The 18562-nt window shown below is 54.3% G+C and overlaps 3 protein-coding genes and 1 long non-coding RNA gene across 9 annotated transcripts in view; 2 read left to right on the plus strand and 2 right to left on the minus strand.

Annotated features, from left to right (window-relative positions):
* Positions 1-1508, minus strand: part of SAMD8 (sterile alpha motif domain containing 8) — a 70442-nt gene extending 68934 nt beyond the window's left edge. The window contains exon 1 of one of the 3 annotated variants that reach the window (XM_063727604.1): positions 1389-1508. Coding sequence is in view for 1 of the 3 variants with exons in the window: in XM_009245440.4 (XP_009243715.3) it covers positions 1138-1506 (369 nt within the window). In the remaining 2 variants the exon portion in view is untranslated. Of the gene's footprint in view, positions 1-1081 lie in introns of all 3 variants that reach the window. The other 2 variants (XM_009245440.4, XM_009245441.3) reach the window with 2 other exon arrangements.
* On the minus strand, positions 242-1071 carry LOC134762055 (uncharacterized). Its single transcript, XR_010141552.1, has 2 exons — positions 928-1071; positions 242-460 (listed from the first exon to the last, which is right to left on the minus strand). It is a non-coding gene; the product is annotated as an uncharacterized LOC134762055 (long non-coding RNA).
* Positions 1509-3729: 2221 nt separating the features above from the next.
* On the plus strand, positions 3730-6852 carry DUSP13A (dual specificity phosphatase 13A). The gene is made up of 3 exons (XM_054522424.1): positions 3730-3878; positions 4680-4897; positions 6653-6852. The coding sequence occupies exons 1-3, from the start codon at positions 3730-3732 to the stop codon at positions 6850-6852; spliced, it is 567 nt and encodes a 188-aa protein (XP_054378399.1).
* Positions 6853-8443: 1591 nt separating this feature from the next.
* Positions 8444-18120, plus strand: DUSP13B (dual specificity phosphatase 13B). Of its 4 annotated transcripts, XM_009245447.4 has the most exons (5): positions 8444-8641; positions 10592-10686; positions 14673-14846; positions 16762-16982; positions 17679-18120. In XM_009245447.4, the coding sequence occupies exons 1-5, from the start codon at positions 8459-8461 to the stop codon at positions 17879-17881; spliced, it is 876 nt and encodes a 291-aa protein (XP_009243722.2). In that variant the 5' UTR covers positions 8444-8458; the 3' UTR covers positions 17882-18120. The 4 variants fall into 4 exon arrangements, with proteins under 4 accessions (XP_009243722.2, XP_054378397.1, XP_009243721.1 ...); XM_054522422.2 differs by lacking the exons at positions 8444-8641; positions 10592-10686 and adding an exon at positions 12461-13525; XM_009245446.3 differs by lacking the exons at positions 8444-8641; positions 10592-10686 and adding an exon at positions 13024-13127.
* Positions 18121-18562: the final 442 nt, after the last annotated feature.

Below are 18562 nucleotides of genomic sequence, written 5' to 3' on the forward strand. Positions count from 1 at the left end.
GCAAATACATGTGTCAACTTAAAACTTTGAAAGTGGAACCAGTCCATGTTGAGTATCTGTAAAATCCGAGTGTCCAAATTCTTGTTTCAAGTTTAATTTTTTAAATCTGAGTATCCAAACTCTTGTTTCAAGTTTTTAAAACTTAAAGGTAATGCAGTAAATCTTTTTTAGGATCTTAACATGTCTGGTATTTAAACTTATTTACGAAAAAAATACAATGAAAAAAGACACCATTACTGTCAATAAATCCAAATGATATCTTCATTTTCAGAATCACGTCTTCCACTACCTTCTTCAAACATCACTTCCTCTCCACTACTTCCCCCAGTCCTTTAGGCAAATCAGTGATTCACACCGCCCCTTCCACCCAAGATTCTTAAAAGGATCCACCGTGCACGAACGAGAAAGCCCCACGATCCAAGTACATTGCCCTAGTGATCTTTGATGTTTTAAAAGGCACCTGTAAAAATTCCAAAGCCCAAAATTAGATCCCCAAGGGCTCCTTTTCTTTCTTGACCACACTTCTCTTTTTCAATGCCTCCCTCACCCCTTGAGGCCAGACGATTTCCCATCCAATAGCCCTCCTCCTTCTAGTCAAACCTAAATCCTGCCCTCCATCACCACCAGCCCCACCCGGGGTGGGGGCGGTATAAGAGGGCTCCAAAAGAGGAGAACCCCATAAGAGGGCTCCAGTCCCAGCCCCGATCGCCCTCCCTCGCCCTGGGAAAGGAACACCGGCCCAGGTCTTGCTCCTCTGACTTCTCATCCCCGCTGCCAAACCCAGAGCATCTCTTCCTTCGGGTCCACATTCCCGCAGGACCTTCGATCTTCCTCCCCCACTGCGCAGCTTTCAAAAGCCCCCAAGCTCTGGGCTCTTCAAGCCTCCCCCTCCCGCCCCCTCCCTCTCGTTCCTCGGCCTCCACTTACCCCTCAGCCTTCAGGCCCTCGGTTCGACAACCTCCATTTCCTTCAGATTCCATTCCAGAGCTGACTCTCCCGGCTCCCTCAACTGTCTCCCCGGGGCCCCTCCAGGTCGCGGTCCCTCGGCAGCCCCCAGCTCCATCCCAGACTCCCCACTCACCCCTGGCAGCAGGCGCCCCCCAAGCTCCCCTCTCCTCAGCCTCAGCTCCCGCTCACCTCCGCCGTTCGAGTCGGGCTCCCCGGACCCACCTCCGAGTCGGCGTCCGAGCCGCCGTCGGAGTCCGGGGCCCTGCCCGCCTCGCCGGAGTGAAGCGCCTCAAGCGGCGGGGGCGGAGCCTGGGGCGGGGAGCCGGAGTGGAGGCGGGGGCGGTGGCGGCTGCGCGCAGGCATCGTCCCGGCCGCCGTCACGGCCGCGCCGGCAGGGCCTGTGAGCCGAACCGGAACTGCTTCGGGAGGCGGGGCCCTACCTGCCGGGGACGGGGTTCTACCGGCAGGGGGCGGGGCCCACGCTGGAAAAGACGCGAGGCTCCAGATGGGCCCGAGAGGAGAACCGAGATGCTGCCGCGGGGGAGCCCGAGGGCGCATGCGTCATGCCGGAGGCCAAAGCGACAGGAGGAAGCGGGGCTAGCGGAGCGGGGGCGGGGCCTGTGGGATCAGTAAATGGGGTTAGGGCCTAGAAGGAGGTAATCCGAATTCCTCTGGAGACAGCCAGCTCTTCTCCAATAGCCAGCCCCCAATGATCATTGTTATAATTTATTGCCCATTTACTCTTTGACAGTGTCTATGCCAAACGCCATATAAACATCTCATTTAATCCTTGTGTTAAGGCTGGGAGCGGAGGCTCACGTCTGTAATCCCGGCACTTTGCGAGGCTGAGGCGGGATCACCTGAGGTCAGGAGTTCGAGACCAGCCTGGCCAGCATGGTGAAAACTCGTCTCTACTAAAAATACAAAAATTAGCCGGGCGTGGTGGCGCATACCTGTAATCCCAGCTACTCGGGAGGCTGAGGCAGGAGAATCGCTTGAACCCGGGAGGTGGAGGTTGCAATGAGCCAAGATCACGCCATTGCACTCCAGCCTGGGCGACAAGAGCAAAACTCCATCTCAAAAAAAAAAAAAAAAAAAAAAATCCTAGTGCTAATTCTGCAAGGGGGATCCTATAGCACAGAAAGGTAAAGAAACATGTTACCTGACATATTGCAAACTGATATTCCAACCCAAATCTCTCTAACATCAGATCCTGTATTTTCCTCACTCCACCATGCTGCGCCACCCTGAGGGAAGGTCTGCTCCCAAGCCACGTCTAGCATTGGCATAAACCAAGTCCAAACCCAGTTGTAACCTGGACACGAGCCCCTCCTTGGCCTCGCCTCCCCACACAGTGCCAGGCCGACTTCAATGGTTCTGAATGGGATGGACATGAGTGTAGACTGCTTCCATGGGATGCCCTGGTGTGGCCTTTCCCTTCAAACTGGTCTTAAGGTCAAGGGCAGCTGGGAACCTCCTCACTGCAGCTCATACCATTCCCAGCTCCATCAGGGCCACTGAGAAGTCACATGAGAGAGGGTGAGACATCTCATCTCTTTTGCTGATAACCAGCTCTGGCAGAAGGACAGGCTGACCTTTCTCAGTTTCTATTTTGGGACCCAAAGCCCTTATAGGCAGAGGAATCTCCCTCCCACCCTCAAAATGTTTCTGATGACAGTTAGCCCCTTTGGCTCTCAAAGTCTAGGGCAACACTCACCTCCCTTCTCCCCATTTTGACATACAAGGCCCTCTTCAGCCTTCTCTTCTGAGAAGTTAGCCATCTTCATTACAGGACCATTGTTCAAACCTTCCCCCATTGGCCCAGCACGGTGGCTCACACCTGTAATCCCAGTACTTTGGGAGGCCGAGGCAGGCTGATCACTTGAGGTAGGAGTTCAAGACCAGTCAGACCAACACGGCAAAACCCCGTCTCTACTAAAAACACAAAAATTAGTGTGGCATGGTGGCATATGCCTGTAATCCCAGCTACTCAGGAAGCTAAAGCAGGAGAATCACTTGAACCTGGGAGGTGGTCGTGGCAGTGAGCCAAGATGATGCTACTGCACTCCAGCCTGGGTGACAGAGTGAGACCCTGTCTAAAAAAACAAAACAAAACAAAACAAAACACCTTCCCCCTCCCCCCATGAATCTTGTGGGCACCCTTTAAAGGAAGCTATCCATGTCTCTTACCCATATTTCTCTGACTCTACAACTCAGAAAATTGTCCCTGACCTCCATAATTCAGAGACTCATCCAAAAGACATCCAATCCAGCTCCTATCCAATTTGTGGCCCACCTAGACTGTACACTTCTTTCAGTTCTTTCTATCGTTCATCCTTGGAACCAGCCACCTCCTCTGCACCCTGGATCTCTACTTTAACTCAGTCCTCAGAACCTAATAGCCTTAGGTAGGGCTCTACATCTACTAATTCCACAGATGTTTCTAAGCACCTACTATGTGTCAGACCCAGCACGTCCTTTGTTTCATTTAATCCTCAAATTCTGTAAGGTAGGTGTGATTATCCTTATTTCACAGATGAAGAAACTGAGGTTCAGGGTGGTAGCTGACTTGCAGAGGTCTCCCTGATTCCATGTTCTCATGGAGTTTGGGGGTGGGGGGAGGCTTGAGGAGGAAAAGGTCTTGTCTGCTCTGGAGGCCCCTGTGACTTGCTGAGTCACTTGCTCCTGTCACCTGTCCCTGTCAATCTCTGGGAAGGAGAAATGACACTGGAGAGGGAGAGAGGAGTGACCGCAGAGGCAGAGGGGTGGGTGGGCTGGCCCATGGCTGAGACCTCTCTCCCAGAGCTGGGGGGAGAGGACAAAGCCACACCTTGCCCCAGCATCCTGGAGCTGGAGGAGCTCCTGAGGGCGGGGAAGTCTTCTTGCAGCCGCGTGGACGAAGTTTGGCCCAACCTTTTCATAGGAGATGCGTGAGTGGTAGCTGGCCAAGGGGCATGGGGGTGGGGACATGGAGAGGCCGTTCTTGGTCGCTTTACCAGACACAGGAGGGTGGAAACAAGGAGAAATAGCTCTGTTCTGACCGTCCCAGGCCAGGGACCTTCTCCAGGACCCCCCGGCGTGCTGAGGACAGTGCAGTGACCAGGTATGGACACCAGGGAGAGCAGGGACTTCGCCTGCCTGAAAGCAGGGAGTCTCCCAGGAGTCCTGGGAAACATTTCCAGGACAACTGTCAAGTGTAGAGGCAGAGGCCTAGGAAATAGTATTTGGGGCATGAGATAAGGTAGACAGAGAGCCCCCTGTTTCTGGGCCCAGCCTCCCTCCTCTGGATACAGACAGTGGAGAAGCCTGACTGAAGGTGAATCAGAGAAGGTGTTGCCTCTAAACATTTGTAGGTTAGAAGCAGGTATGAGGTGGTAGCCAGTAGAGGACGGATGTGCGTGGGAGGACATGGGGCAAGAAGGGAGGGGCAGCCAGGTTCCAGGGCTGAAGCAATCCCTTCCTTCCTGTCCTGGTCAAGGCAGGGGCAGATGCACTGAGGAAGCAAAGAGGGTCTAAAGATCCCCCGACACACACACACCACCGGCTCTACCACCAGAAAGTGCGGGGCTCTGGGTATGGGGCTGTGGAGTCAGACCCCACTTGGAGCTTGCTGGGGTTGGACTCTCTTTGGACCCTAATGGCTCGGTCCCTCTGCAGCAGGGGGCCAGGCGAAGCCTCCCTCCTGGTCCCATGGCTTGGCCGGCATCAAGTGCCCTTCCTGCCCTCCCCAGGGCCACGGCAAACAACCGCTTTGAGCTGTGGAAGCTGGGCATCACTCACGTGCTGAACGCCGCCCACGGGGGCCTCTACTGTCAGGGCGGCCCTGACTTCTACGGCAGCAGTGTGAGCTACCTGGGGGTGCCAGCCCACGACCTCCCTGATTTTGACATCAGTGCCTACTTCTCCTCTGCGGCTGACTTCATCCACCGTGCCCTCAACACGCCTGGGGGTAGGACTTGGGGTCCAAGCCCATATCCCATCTTGCTCATTCATGGGGAGGATGCCTCATTTCCTCTCAGTCATCAGTGCCCTCCCAGCCCTGTTTTTTAAAAATCCTCTGCTTAGGCCGGGTGCGGTGGCTCATGCTTGTAATCCTAGCACTTTGGGAGGCCAAGGTGGGTGGATCGCCTGAGGTCAGGAGTTCAAGACCAGCCTGGCCAACAAGGTGAAGCCTCATCTCTACTAAAAATACAAATATTAGCCAGGCATGGGGTTTCCTGGCACGCACCTATAATCTCAGCTACTCGGGAGGCTGAGGCAGGAGAATTGCTTGAACATGGGGGGCAGAGGTTGCAGTGAGCCGAGATCATGCCACTTCACTCTAGCCTGGGCAAAAGGGGGAAACTCCATCCTGCCTCCTCCAAAAAAAAGTCCTCTGCTTAGTGCTCCAGCATTTTATCGAACCCTATTCCTTCCCAGATGGGGAAACTCAGGCCTGGAATACAAGGTCATGCCATGAGTTAGGAGCAACCCTGAGGCGGAAAGCCGTTTCTCCCAAACAGCAGAACAGCTCTTTCTCTGCAACACTCAACTTTGGGAAAGCACCATTTGGCACCTAGATGTCTGCCCCAAAGTACTTTTTTTCTTCCTTTTTTTTTTTCTGAGACAGAGTCTCAGTGCTACCCAGGCTGGAGTGCAGTGGCGCGATCTCTGCTCCTCCACCTCCTGGGTTCAACCTCTGCCTCCGGGCTTCAAGCAATTCTCGTGCCTCAGCCTCCCAAGTAGCTGGGACTACAGGCATCCGCCACCACACCCGGCACTGAGTATCCACTTCGTGCCTGGCACTGAGCTAAATACTGGGAATCTAGACTTTAAGAAGCAGGGTCCCTGCCCTCTTGGAACTGGTGGAAAGACAGCCAAATTGTGAATAGCGTAGTGAGAGCTACTCATAAGAGTGGGCCAGTGTGGAGGGCTCTGGGAGCACACGTCAGGGGTGCTGAGCCCAGAGGATCGGGAAGGTGGGGGGAATTGCCTCTACAAAAGTATCCATGTGTCATATGCAAAAAAGATGAGCTGCTTTGTGATTCAAGCAATACTTTGAGCGATCAAGAAAGCCTGTAGAGGAAGCTGTGTCTCAGCCGAAGCCTGGTGGATAAGTAGTAGAAGTTAGTCATACCAAGATCAGGGGAAATGATTTGCAGGTATTTGGAATAGCATGTGGTAAGGCTGGAGGTCAGAAACCATGGCAGCCTCAAGGAACTGCAAGTTCCTCCATATTTCTCGAGCTAAAGGTGGGGGAAGGACAGTCTGAGATGAGGCGACATGGGCCAGCTCTTGAAGGGTCTTACAAGCTATGTTAAAAAGGTTTGGAGGCCAGGAGCGGTGGCTCATGCCTGTAATCTCAACACTTTGGAAGGCCAAGGTGGGAGAATCACTTAAGTTCAGGAGTTCAAGACCAGCCTGGGCAACATTGTGAGACTTTGTCTCTACTAAAAAAAAAAAAAAAAAAAAAAAAAAAAAAAGAAGAAGAAAGAAAGAAAGAAAAGAAAAAAGAAATTCAGACCCTATCCCAAGGGTAGGCAGAACAGGTGTTGATCTACCCATTTTACCAATCAGGAAACTGAGGTCCATAAAGGCTGAGTGACTTGCACAGGATCACAGAGTGCACTCAAGGCAGGGTCAGGAAAGGAACCTGGGTCCCCATCCCAGCCCATGGGTGGGCCGGTGTGTGGGACAGGGTTTTTCACCAGGATGTCTTCCTCAGCCAAGGTCCTGGTGCACTGTGTGGTGGGCGTGAGCCGCTCTGCCACGCTGGTCCTGGCCTACCTCATGCTGCACCAGCGGCTGTCCCTGCGCCAGGCGGTCATCACTGTGAGGCAGCACCGATGGGTCTTCCCCAACCGAGGCTTCCTGCACCAGCTCTGCAGGCTGGACCAGCAACTGCGGGGTGCCGGCCAGAGCTGAGGGGCCAGGTGAGGCCTCAGGGGGCGAAGCTGGATGTGGTTGGCAGGAAAAGGCCAGGTGAGGGCCTGGGCTGCAGACATAGGATTGCATTCTTCCAGGATTGGTTGGCAGGGCTGTGTGTGGCTGGAAGTGAGGATTAAAGGGGGCCTGGCCCTCTCCCCAAACTGCTGGGTTCCCTTAACCTACCCAAGGTCTGGTCTCACCCAAGGGTCTGGCCTAGGCAATTCTCCTGTAGGACCCCCAACCCATCTCCCCCACCCCACCCGGATCCTTCAGACCCCAAAGAGAAGAGAAGGACTGGGATGCGAGGGTGTGGAAAGCATAAAATGGAAGAGAGGAGACTTTCCTATCTGGTCTTGGGGCCAACCTGCCCTGCCTCAGCCGAAAGCCTGTGGGGGCTCCCCTAAATCTCACTGAGGCATCTGCACAGCCAGCCTGGATCCTCCTGAACCTCCACATCCCCTTCCCCCTAGGTCTGGACCCCAGGTACAGTGCCACAGAGAAAACCTTACAGGCTTAGCTAATTCTCATCAGTGAGCTAAGGCCAGGCCTCCACGGTGGCTCCCCACCCAGCAGGGCCTGCCTCCACCTCTGCTTCCCCTATAACTCCTTCCCTGTCTCGCCTCAAGCATGTCTTTGGCTGTCCCTACCACCCCATGCCACAGATGGGCTGCCATTTGGGGGTGGGTGACTGGCTTGGGCATGCTTGGGAGCTGGAACAGCAGCAGCTTTTTCCTCCCAGAAACCTCCCAGGGCAGGGCCTGACTCTCTCCCTGCCTCCCACCCCTAAGAGCAGTTCCTGTCTCTGAAGGCATAGCCAGCCCAAGCAGAAGGGGGGCCCTTCAGCAGCATCGACCCCTTCCCACGTGCTGGCTGGAGGATAAGCATCTTGAGGAGGAGGATTAGGGAAGGATCAGGGGCTAAGTTTAGAGTTTGGGGGTGAGTGTGATAAGAAACTTTGGGTTATAGCTGGGCTTGAGATTGGCCTGCGGCCAAGCTGTGGCATGGAGCTCTGTGGGTAAAAGGTCTGAAGGGGGCATGTATCCCGTGGAATGGCAAATTCCCTGCCTGCTCTCTCTCCTCTAGACAGGACCCAGGAACCTGGCAAAGCAGCAGATCTCCGACCATGCCCAGTCGGAGAAGTCACCCTTCTCCCTCAGCCTGGGGCCTTAGGCTCCCTGACCTCTGACCTCAGCATCTTTCCCATCAGGCAGCTGACTTTGGGGGAGTTGGATAGGCAGGGGTACAGCATTGCACAATTCATGGAGGTGTCATCCACCAAACTGTGCAACTGGAGGCCCCAGGAGTTATGCAGTGTGCAGCCTGTGCAGCTGTACAGAGCAGCTCTGGGTCCGGGGACTCTGAAAGATAAGGGGCCCATGGGGAGAGGTCATCTCTGTCCCTAAGCCATGGATACCAAATCTACCTCCTCATCTCTCCCAGCAGCTGCACTCACTTGACCTTATGCACAGGGCTCAAGGCAGAAGCAGGTTTAGGTGACAGCTCTTATCCCTGCCCCAACAAGTCCCAGCCAGCCTGGGCCTTGGTTCACCTGCCTGTAACACAGAGCTCATCTCTCTTCCAGAACTGGTCCTTACTCCCTGCCATGGGGCTCTGCCACTTTGCCACCCCGGCACTGGTCCTGCTGGTGCTGGTGGAGGCTCTGGCCCAGGCGGACACACAGAAGATGGTGGAAGCCCAGCGTGGGGTCCGCCCTAGAGCCTGCTACTCCATCTGGCTCCTCCTGGCGCCTGCACCTCCTCTCAGCCACTGTCTTCAGTCTCCACAGGTGGGAGTGGGCTCCCCTCTCAGCCAAGCCCTCAGGCTTCTTGGCCAGGGACCCCAAGTTCCCTGGGAAAGTGGGGAGGGGAGGAGAGAGGAAGGGGGTTCCAGGTATTTGTGATAGCTGTTGGCCACAGCTGTCTCCAGCAGCTGCCCTCAGGGCTCAGAGAGCCCCAGGAGAGGCTGAGCCTTAGCTCCCTGGAGCTCAGACCTCAGAGACCCAGTGCAGGTATAGCTGCAGGCATGGGTGTGCCCTGTTCCCACCATCTGGGAGTGCAAGTGGGGAGTAGTATCAAGGTATGGGTGTATGACAAAGGTCTGTGGATGACAGAGAAGGTTTCTAATAGGCTCAATTGAAGGTCCTAGCTGACCACAGTTAGCATGGGGAGAAACCTTAAAGACCATCTCTCTGGCCTCAGAGGACAGTGGGGCCTGGGTGTCCCTGCCTTTTGGGTTGGGGGAGGAGCTTGGCAGAGGGTAGGAGTGGCCCTGGACACACTGCTTCTGCCTGCAGCCCAGGGCTGTCTGAAGACCTGCTCTATACCTGTGTCTGTGTGTGGGCCTGTGCCGCTTCCCTCAGCCTGAGTCTTCTAGGTCTTTATCCTGGACCTGTCCCATCAGCCTTGGCCCCTAACTGAGGATGCCTGGACCTGGGTCCTGCTGTTGGCAATGCCACCAGTTTACATGTGATTTTTGGCTAGTCTCTTCACTGTCCTCCTCCACAGAACATCCTTCCAGCTTGAACTTCCTGCCCTTCTTCTATAATACCCTTGAAGGCCAAGGGAGAGGGTCTCACTCCAGTTGCCTAGGCTGGAGTGCAATGGCATGGTCAGGGATTAGAGCTCACTGCAGCCTTGACTTCCTGGGCTCAGGTGATTCTCCCACCTCAGCTTCCCGAGTAGAAGGGACTACAAGAATGTGCCACCACAACCAGCTAATTTTTTTTTTTTTTTTTTTTGAGACGGAGTTTCGCTCTTGTTGCCAAGGCTGGAGTGCAATGGCGTGATCTCAGCTCACCGCAACCCCCACCTCCTGGGTTCAAATGATTCTCTTGCCTCAGGCTCCCGAGTAGCTGGGATTACAGGCATGCACCACCAAGCCTGGCTAATTTTGTATTTTTAGTAGAGACAGGTTTTCTCCATGTTGGTCAGGCTGGTCTCGAACTCCTGACCTCAGGTGATCCGCCCACCTCGGCCTCCCAAAGTGCTAGGATTACAGGCGTGAGCCACCGCGACCAGCCCAACTCGCTAATTTTTTGTATTTTTAGTAGAGACAGGGTCTGGCTATATTGCCTAGACTGGTCTTGAACTCCTGGGCTCAAGCAATCCTCCCACCTCAGCCTCCCAAAGTGTTGGGATTATAGGTGTTAGCCACTGCATCCGGCCAAGGGACCTTTTAAAATGGTTTATTTGATCTTCCTTCTCCCAATATCTTTCTTTTTTGAGACGGAGTCTCACCCTGTCACCCCAGCTGGAGTGCAGTGGTGCAATCTCGGCTCACTGCAAGCTCCGCCTCCTGGGTTCACGCCATTCTCCTGCCTCAGCCTCCTGGGTAGCTGGGACTACAGGCACCCACCACCATGCCCGGCTAATTTTTTTGTATTTTTAGTAGAGACGGGGTTTCACCATGTTAGCCAGGATGGTCTCGATCTCCTGACCTCGTGATCCGCCCTCCTCGGTCTCCCAAAGTGCTGGGATTACAGGCGTGAGCCACCGCGCCCGGCCCCTTCTCCCACTATCAACATACATGTACAAAATATGCCACAGTCAGACCTGGGCTGAGCTGCCTTGATCCTTAGTAGTGCTGGGACAGAGGCCTGGGCCTGGAGGGGAAGGTGCCTGACTGGGCTTGGCACTGGCCATGCCATGGAATCAGTGGACAAGTTGGGAGTGGCAGGGGAGGCTGGAAGAGGGGGGTAGACAGCATGCTTTACAATTAAACTCAAATCAAAAAATAGAAACAGCATCAAGTGTGCGGAGACAGGCAGCTGAAAGCCGGCAGCACACGCTGCCCGTCAGAGAAGTGCACAGCCTGGGCCAGATACTCCCACAGGTGGGTGAGTGCCCCTAATTTGGGGGGAGTAGGGTGTGGTCCCTAAGCATGCTGGGTAATGAGGGCCAGGACACTTGTGCCTGTGTGGGGAGGGGTGGGGTTTGGGTTGGGTAGATAACCGACTGGGTCAGAGATGAAGGCACAGACAAAGTATAGTACAGTCAGAGAGACCTGGGCTTGAATCCTGACTCCCACATCAATTGGCTGTGTGACTCTGGGTATGTTGCTTAACCTCTCTGAGTCTCGGTTTCCTCATCTGTAAAATGGGGATGATAATATTACCTACTCCATTAAGGGCACTGTGAGGATTCAATGAGAAAATGTAAGCGCCTAGCTCTGTCTGGCACATAGTACATCCTTGATGAGTGCTAAATATAACAATTATTGCTGGACAGAGAAAGAGACGTCAAGAAATACAGAGATAGAGAAGAAATCTCACTGTCCCGTAGGGAAGTTACCCTCCACATAGGATATGGCTGGGGCTGGAAAGGGTAAGAGTAATTATAGTAGTGATAATAATAGTAAGATGTGCCATTTATTGGGCATCTACCATGAGACAGACCCTGTGGGAGGTGCTTTACATTAATTATTACATGGAATTCTCACAGCAGCCCCACTGAAGAAACTGGCTCAATGAAGACAAGACCACATAGCTGCAAGTACCAGACCTGAGATTTCTGCCCAGGTCTGCCCTCCCCAAGACCCGCAGGCTGAGCGCAGAGACCCACAGCTGTTCCCCACTGGCAGCCACATGCCTCCCTTCTGCAGGCCTTCTCCCCACACTCCTCACTGGTCCTGCCCTGAGATCTCCAGCCCCACATGGCCTGTGGCCACACTCCTGTCTGGCCTCCCTGGAGTGGAGTCAGAAAGGATGGGCAGGAAGAAAGTCCAGGGGACCATCTGAAACTGCAGCTGAGAGGTGGATGGCAAACAGCTGCCCCCTGCCCCCAAGGAAGTCTGTGCCTCTGCCTGATGTCGTGGGCACACAGAGCAGTGTCATGGGAGGCTGCAAAGGCACATGAGCTTCCTGGGGGAGGATGGGAGACAGAGGCAAACCGGGGAGTGACCCAGGGAGGAGAGATGCAAACACAGAAAACAAGTGCATGGACTTGCAAACAGCAGCAGCACAGGAGCAGCCAGGAAAAGCCCTGCCTACAGAGGCAGCTGCTCTGCTGAGCGGGGGAGGCAGGAAGGGGGCGAGGAGGAGCACGGGACCGGGTAGAGAAGGAAGGCTGCAGGGAGTAGGAGGGGAGCTCGGCCGGTCCCTGGCCCTGCTGGACGTTGGGCCTGTGCTTCACCCGGCTGGGGACGAGGAGACATGGAAGGTAGTGTCAGGCAGGGCCCTCCGAAGACCAAGTCTCAGGTCTCAGAAACCGGTGGAGCTGCCACAACCACCAACTTCCCCTCCTTGGGAGGGCCTGGGGCTTAAAGGACGAATCCCTGGGCGGGTGGCCGGGCCTGACTCTGACTGATGGGATGAGCTGGGTCCCAGTGGGTTAGAGTGGACAGGTGGGGCAACACCCTGAGCATCGGGAGCGAGGCATTAGGTGGAGCCTGACCAGGGATAGCGCTAAGTCCAGGGGAGAGCCCCGTTCTTCAGACCTGGGCCTAGGTCCTCTCGGAGGCAGAGGCATGCATTGTGGCCTACCAGCCCCCAAATCCTTGACCCCTCTGGAGCCTCCTGGGGGTGGAGCCTGGCTGCCTGCTCCCTGGCAAGGCTGGGCTGTGAGACACCCATTGGCCACCAGGGGGCAGCCTCACCCCATGCCAAGCTCCGCAGGCCTGAGCCCGGAGCCTGTCCCACTTCCCAAAGCCCCATCTCCTGCCTGGGGTGGTGCAGCACCCCCCCCGGTGGCTCCAGACTAGTGTGGCTGTTGGACTCCCCTGGGGCCTGGGGGCTTCCCCGACTCCACCACACTACACTGCCCTCTGCCCTGCAGTGACCGCACATCCAGACACTCCTCTCTCATTCTCGGGTCAGACACCCAGCGCATCCTGAAAGTTAAGTCCAGGATCCCTAGCATGGGAAGATAAACTGTGGTCCAGATGGGAGCAAAGACTTGCTCGTGGCTACAGAATGAGTTATGGCAGAGTCCTGGGGGAGCCGGGCTCTCCTGCCTGCCTCAGAAGTTCTCTTCCCACCTCTTCAGGTAGCCTCCCATCTTCATGGGGGGTTATGGAACCAACGGTCTTCAATCCCAAAGAGATACCAAGCAGAGAGGAGGCCTGGGGGTTTAGAGGGACCAGAGGGCCCACTGTAGTCCGCAAGGCCTCAGTTGGCTCTCAGGCCCCACCCCCATGGGCGCCCCAGCCAGCACCTGGAATTCTAGCCACTTCACAGTGTTTGTGTTCTGGGCGGAACCTGCCCAACCCTGTTCTGCTCAGGCAGAGTCCTGCGCCTGCACCCACTCCCCCATTCCCAGCCCCAGACCATGCCCCAGGTAGGTGGCAGGCCACTCAGCCACCTGGAGAGGTCACAGTGGGGGATGAGGAGGACAGCTGGGTCTTCACTTCCGCCTTGCCCGACAGCCTCCCACTGGGTGAGCCTGGCCAAGCCGGCAGACTCCTGGGTGCCCGTTTCTTTTTCTGGCCCTGGCACTGCCTACCAAAAGGAAAAGATGTTCTTCCCAGTATGCACCTTCCCTAGTCACTGGTCCAGGGGATCAGGGGCAGTTAGCAAAGGCAGGACCCCCTCTCCAACACGGCACCAGGCCCATATTCTGGTGCCGCTGAAAATCCAGCTCCGCAGGGTTCCTGACTCCTTCAGCCAGCAGATGCCTGAAACAAGCTACCCGACCCGGGTGGGGCCTGACATCCAGCGCTGGCCTGAGTCGTGGGGGTAAGGAGGAAAACCCAGGGCCTATAGGCAGGTGTGTGGCTCAGCAGCACCAGGCTCCCTTGAGGAAACAGATGGGTTAGTGACCACTCTCTGAAGGCCCCAAAGATGGTAACTGAAAGGCTTGGGGATGGACTAAAACCCCAGCTTTGCTACTCATGAGCCGTATGGCTTTGGGCATCACTTTTAAAACATTCTGAGCTTCAGCTTCCTCCTGGGTAAAATAGGAACAGACATCCCACGAATGAGACATCAGGCTTTTTGTTGTTGTTGAGACGGACTCTCGCTCTGTTGCCCAGGCTGGAGTGCAGTGGTGTGAGCTCGGCCCACTGCAACCTCTGCCTCACAGGTTCAAGAGGTTCTCCTGCCTCAGCCTCCCTAGTAGCTGGGACTACAGGAGTGGACCACCACACCTGGCTAATTTTTGTATTTTTGGTAGAGACAGGATTTTGCCACATTGGCCAGGCTGGTCTCGAACTGCTGACCTTAGTTGATCTGCCTGCCTCAGCTTCCCAAACTGCTGGGATTACAGGTGTGAGCCACCGTGCCCAGCCAGAGACATCAGGCTTGTAAGAGGCATTAGCTCATTCCATGTGGAGATGCTAACAAATACCAGTTCACAGTCCTGGCCTCTTACCTGGAGATGGGCTCTGATATCCAAGTCCCTGAAAGTGGGAGGGGACAGGGGTCTGAGGATGAGTACTGGAAGTAGCAGGTGAGGGGGCTTGGATGAGCTGCTTAGGTTGGTGGTGGGGGCTTCCTGGGTGTCCTGAGAGCCACAGCCATCTGGGGCTTTCATCCCTACAAAGTCCAAGCTGACTTAGGGGTGAGATCTGCACTGACTAGTGCCACAAACAGGGAAGTCCAAGGGCCCCTTGGCCAAAGCTTCATACATCTGCAGCTCAGCAGAGAGCAGGAGAGAGGTCTGCCCAGCTCCACAGCAGTGACAAAGGATTGATTCCCTTGTTCCCTGAGGAAGGGTTCTAGGCCTCAGCCCCAGCTGAGCTTGTTAATACCTCATGTGAAATAGCTGAGGCCCTTCCCGCAGCATCCCCGTGGCACCTGGGCACTGCACCATGGGCTTCCCCATCAGCTGGATCCACCCTCTGGGAGCCTGCCTCCAGCCACTGCGGTGTCCACTCTGTTCCAGGATGGACTCACTGCAGAAGCAGGACCTCCGGAGGCCCAAGATCCATGGGGCAGTCCGGGCATCTCCCTACCAGCCGCCCACGTTGGCTTCGCTGCAGCGCTTGCTGTGGGTCCGTCAGGCTGGCACGCTGAACCATATCGACGAGGTCTGGCCCAGCCTCTTCCTGGGAGATGCGTGAGTAAGATCCACATTAGGAGTGGGGGTGGCAGAAGGGTGTGAGGTTCACACGGGAATGGGGGCATAAGCCTCTCCCAGAGCCCTCCAGGGCAGAGGTGGCACCCTTGCCTCCCACCGTCTCTTTCCCTATGTTTCTTTCCTTTTATATTGTTACTGCTTTTAACTGTGGAACTAGAATGCACATAAGAAAAGTACACAGGGCCGGGTGCGGTGGCTTAAGCCTGTAATCCTAGCACTTTGGGAGGCCAAGACAGGTGGATCACTTGAGGTCAGAAGTTCGAGACCAGCCTGGCCAACATGGTGAAACTTCATCTCTACTAAAAATACAAAAAATTAGCCAGGTGTGGTGGTGGACGCCTGTAATCACAGCTACTCAGGAGGCTGAAGCAGGAGAATCACTTGAATCCGGGAGGCAGAGGTTGCAGTGAGCCGAGATCGTGCCACTGCACTCCAGCCTGGACAATAAGAGCGAAACTGTCTCAAAAAAAGAAAAAAAAAAGGAAAAAGGAAATGTGCACAGAGGATGTATGAACAGCTTCATCACCCAGTGAAGAAAAAGGATATTACTTGTCTCCCAGAAGCCCCCACTGAATCTTTCTCATTATAACTTTTCTATTCTCTGTGGTTAATCACTATCTGTTGAATTAATTATTTTCTGTAAAGTTTTACCACCTATATACCGAAACAGTGTAGTTAGTTTCACCTGTTGTTTAAAATGAGTGGAATCATGTTGTGTGTGTTTTGTGCCTGGGATCATTTGCTCAAATTTGTGAGTCACCCACATTGTTATGTGTACCTGCAGTTCAATCATGTTTTCACTGCTGGAGATTTCGTCATATGATTATGCCACAGTTTATCCATTTTACTGAATATGGACATTTGAATTGTTTCCACTTTTTTACTATTATGAACAGTGATCTTAGTAATATTTCATTTAAAAATTTTTATTTATTTATTTATTTAGAGACAAGGTCTCTCTCTGTTGCCTAGGCTGGAGTGCAGGGATTATCATCATTCACTGCAACCTCAAATTCCTTAGGCTCAGCAATTCTCCCGCCTCAGCCTCTCAAGTAGCTGGGAATACAGGTTTGCACCACCACACCTAGCTAATTTTTCTTTTTTTTTTTTTTGAGGCGGGGTCTCATTCTGCCACCCAGGCTGGAGTATAGTAATGCAATCTCCACTCACGGCAGCCTCGACCTCCCAGGCTCAGGTGATTCTCCCACCTCAGCCTCCCAAGTAGCTGGGACTACCGGCATATGCCACCATGCCTGGCTAATTTTTGCATTGTTTGTAGAGATAAGGTTTTGCCATGTTGCCCAGGCTGGTCTCGAACTCCTGAGCTCAATCAATCCTCCCGCCTTGGTCTCCCAAAGTGTTGGGATTATAGGCATGAGCCACAGTGCCTGGCCTGAAAAGGAGTCTTTTTTGTTTTTTTGTTTTTTGTTTTTTTGAGATGGAGTCTAGCTCTGTTGCCCAGGCTGGAGTGCAGTGGCACAATCTCGGCCCACTGTAACCTCCGCCTCCTGGGTTTAAGTGATTCTCCTGACTTAGTCTTCCGAGTAGCTGGGACTACAGGTGCCCACCACCATGCCTGGCTAATTTTTGTATTTTTAGTAGAGATGGGGTGTCACCATGTTGGCCAGGCTGGTCTCAAACTCCTGACCTCAAGTGATCTGCCCACCTCAGTCTCCCAAAGTGCTAGGATTATAGGCGTGAGCCACTGCACCCAGCCGGAAAAGGAGTCTTAAACTCCAACAGGAGGAGCCCCTTCACCCTGGGCCAATTTGCAGGCTCTTGTCTTTACCCTTGGTGGGTGGTGGGCGGGGGTGTTTGCAAACTTCAACCCAGCCAGAGCTGCCACAGTCAGATCTCCCTCCACTCTCCTAACCCCTTGTGCCCTCTCCTCCAGGTACGCAGCCCGGGACAAGAGCAAGCTGATCCAGCTGGGAATCACCCATATTGTGAATGCCGCTGCGGGCAAGTTCCAGGTGGACACAGGTGCCAAGTTCTACCATGGAATGTCCCTGGAGTACTATGGCATCGAGGCAGATGACAACCCCTTCTTCGACCTCAGTGTCTACTTTCTGCCTGTTGCTCGATACATCCGAGCTGCCCTCAGTGTTCCCCAAGGTGCACTTCTGGGTCAGGCCTGGTGGAGGGTGGAGGGTGTGCTTTAGGACTCTCCATTATTCCAGTAGCACTGGTGGGTGGGAGTCCAGAGAGACAAACCCTTTCAGCAACCCTCCCACTCTATGGGGAAAATAGCTACTACCATTCAGTGAGTGTCCCCTTCAGGGACACCCTGGAGGCTAGCAATCGCAGACATAACTAAGATCCAGTGTGGTCATCAGCATCACCACATCCCTCCGTGAGAGGCCAGGCACTGGACAGAAGGTATAGGACCCAGCGAAGCTCTTGAGTGGGCTCCTCTAAGATGAGGCCTTGGCACAGAGCTGCAGGGACAGGCGAGAGGGCAGAACTCGGGGGAAAGGGAGGTAGGTGGACACCGCCTATAATCTGATGCAAACCCAGGGACCTCAGGAATTCAGTAAACCCCCATCCCCTGGCCCAGAGTTGCAAAGGATGCCTGAGGAAGCACCTGGACTGGAAGAAGGAAATCCCGGCCGCTAACCTAAACCCTGCCTCTAACTTGCTATGTGACTTTGAGCCAGCCTCGTCTCTTTGGGCTTCAGTTGCCCCGTTTGACAGAGTAGACAGTGTCAGTATTCCAGGATACTGTAGAGGATGGCCATGAGTGTCTCTTCTTCCCAGAGGGGTGGGTGGTTCAAGGGCAGGTAGCTGATGCTAAGTTGGTTCTCCCTACAGGCCGCGTGCTGGTACACTGTGCCATGGGGGTAAGCCGCTCTGCCACACTTGTCTTGGCCTTCCTCATGATCTACGAGAACATGACGCTGGTAGAGGCCATCCAGACGGTGCAGGCCCACCGCAATATCTGCCCTAACTCAGGCTTCCTCCGGCAGCTCCAGGTTCTGGACAACCGACTGGGGCGGGAGACGGGGCGGTTCTGATCTGGCAGGCAGCCAGGATCCCTGACCCTTGGCCCAACCCCACCAGCCTGGCCCTGGGAACAGCAGGCTCTGCTGTTTCTAGTAACCCTGAGATGTAAACAAGTGGGGGCTGAGGCAGAGGCAGGGATAGCTTGGTGGTGACCTCTTAGCAGGTGGATTTCCCTGACCCAATCCAGAGATTCTTTATGCAAAAGTGAGTTCAGTCCATCTCTATAATAAAATATTCATCGTCATAAAGACAGGCGATCTTTTCATAGTCTGTGGGGCAATGACTTACTCTCGGGATGGTCACAAGGTTCCAGATGGCTTGCCAACTCTGATTCAGTGGGATGGCAGCCTCAGGGAGGAGTACAGGTGGGAATAATTCATGATATCTGCCTTGGGTGCAGGAGGAAGGTTTGGGGGTACAAGTGTGAGGATTAGATAACCTCATCCTCATCTTGTCCTCCTCATACCCTCACCCAAGAGTTAGGTTGTCTGATAAAGACCCAAGTTCAATGCATCACTATTCTCTCCATGCCCGTCCTACCCAAGGCTGAATATCAAAATTCACTGTCCACTAGTAGCATCTCTTGAAACCAGTCTTTTCATTGGCACTCTGCTTTCAAACGGACTGCTTAAAATTAGACACCCAACAAATTAAAGCATTAAACAAGAGGATGATGGGGTTGGGAAGGAGAC

Source organism: Pongo abelii, chromosome 8 (assembly GCF_028885655.2).
Source record: "Pongo abelii isolate AG06213 chromosome 8, NHGRI_mPonAbe1-v2.0_pri, whole genome shotgun sequence".
Taxonomy (NCBI): domain Eukaryota; kingdom Metazoa; phylum Chordata; class Mammalia; order Primates; family Hominidae; genus Pongo; species Pongo abelii.

Coding starts and splice junctions, on each gene's coding strand:
- DUSP13B (XM_054522422.2), top strand. CDS start 13,119: ATGCCCCAGGTAGGTGGCAGGCCACTCAGCCACCTGGAGAGGTCACAG. Junction 13,526..14,672: donor CGCTGGCCTGAGTCGTGGGG/GTAAGGAGGAAA, acceptor ACTCTGTTCCAG/GATGGACTCACTGCAGAAGC. Junction 14,847..16,761: donor AGCCTCTTCCTGGGAGATGC/GTGAGTAAGATC, acceptor CCTCTCCTCCAG/GTACGCAGCCCGGGACAAGA.
- DUSP13A (XM_054522424.1), top strand. CDS start 3,730: ATGGCTGAGACCTCTCTCCCAGAGCTGGGGGGAGAGGACAAAGCCACA. Junction 3,879..4,679: donor AACCTTTTCATAGGAGATGC/GTGAGTGGTAGC, acceptor TGCCCTCCCCAG/GGCCACGGCAAACAACCGCT. Junction 4,898..6,652: donor TGCCCTCAACACGCCTGGGG/GTAGGACTTGGG, acceptor TGTCTTCCTCAG/CCAAGGTCCTGGTGCACTGT.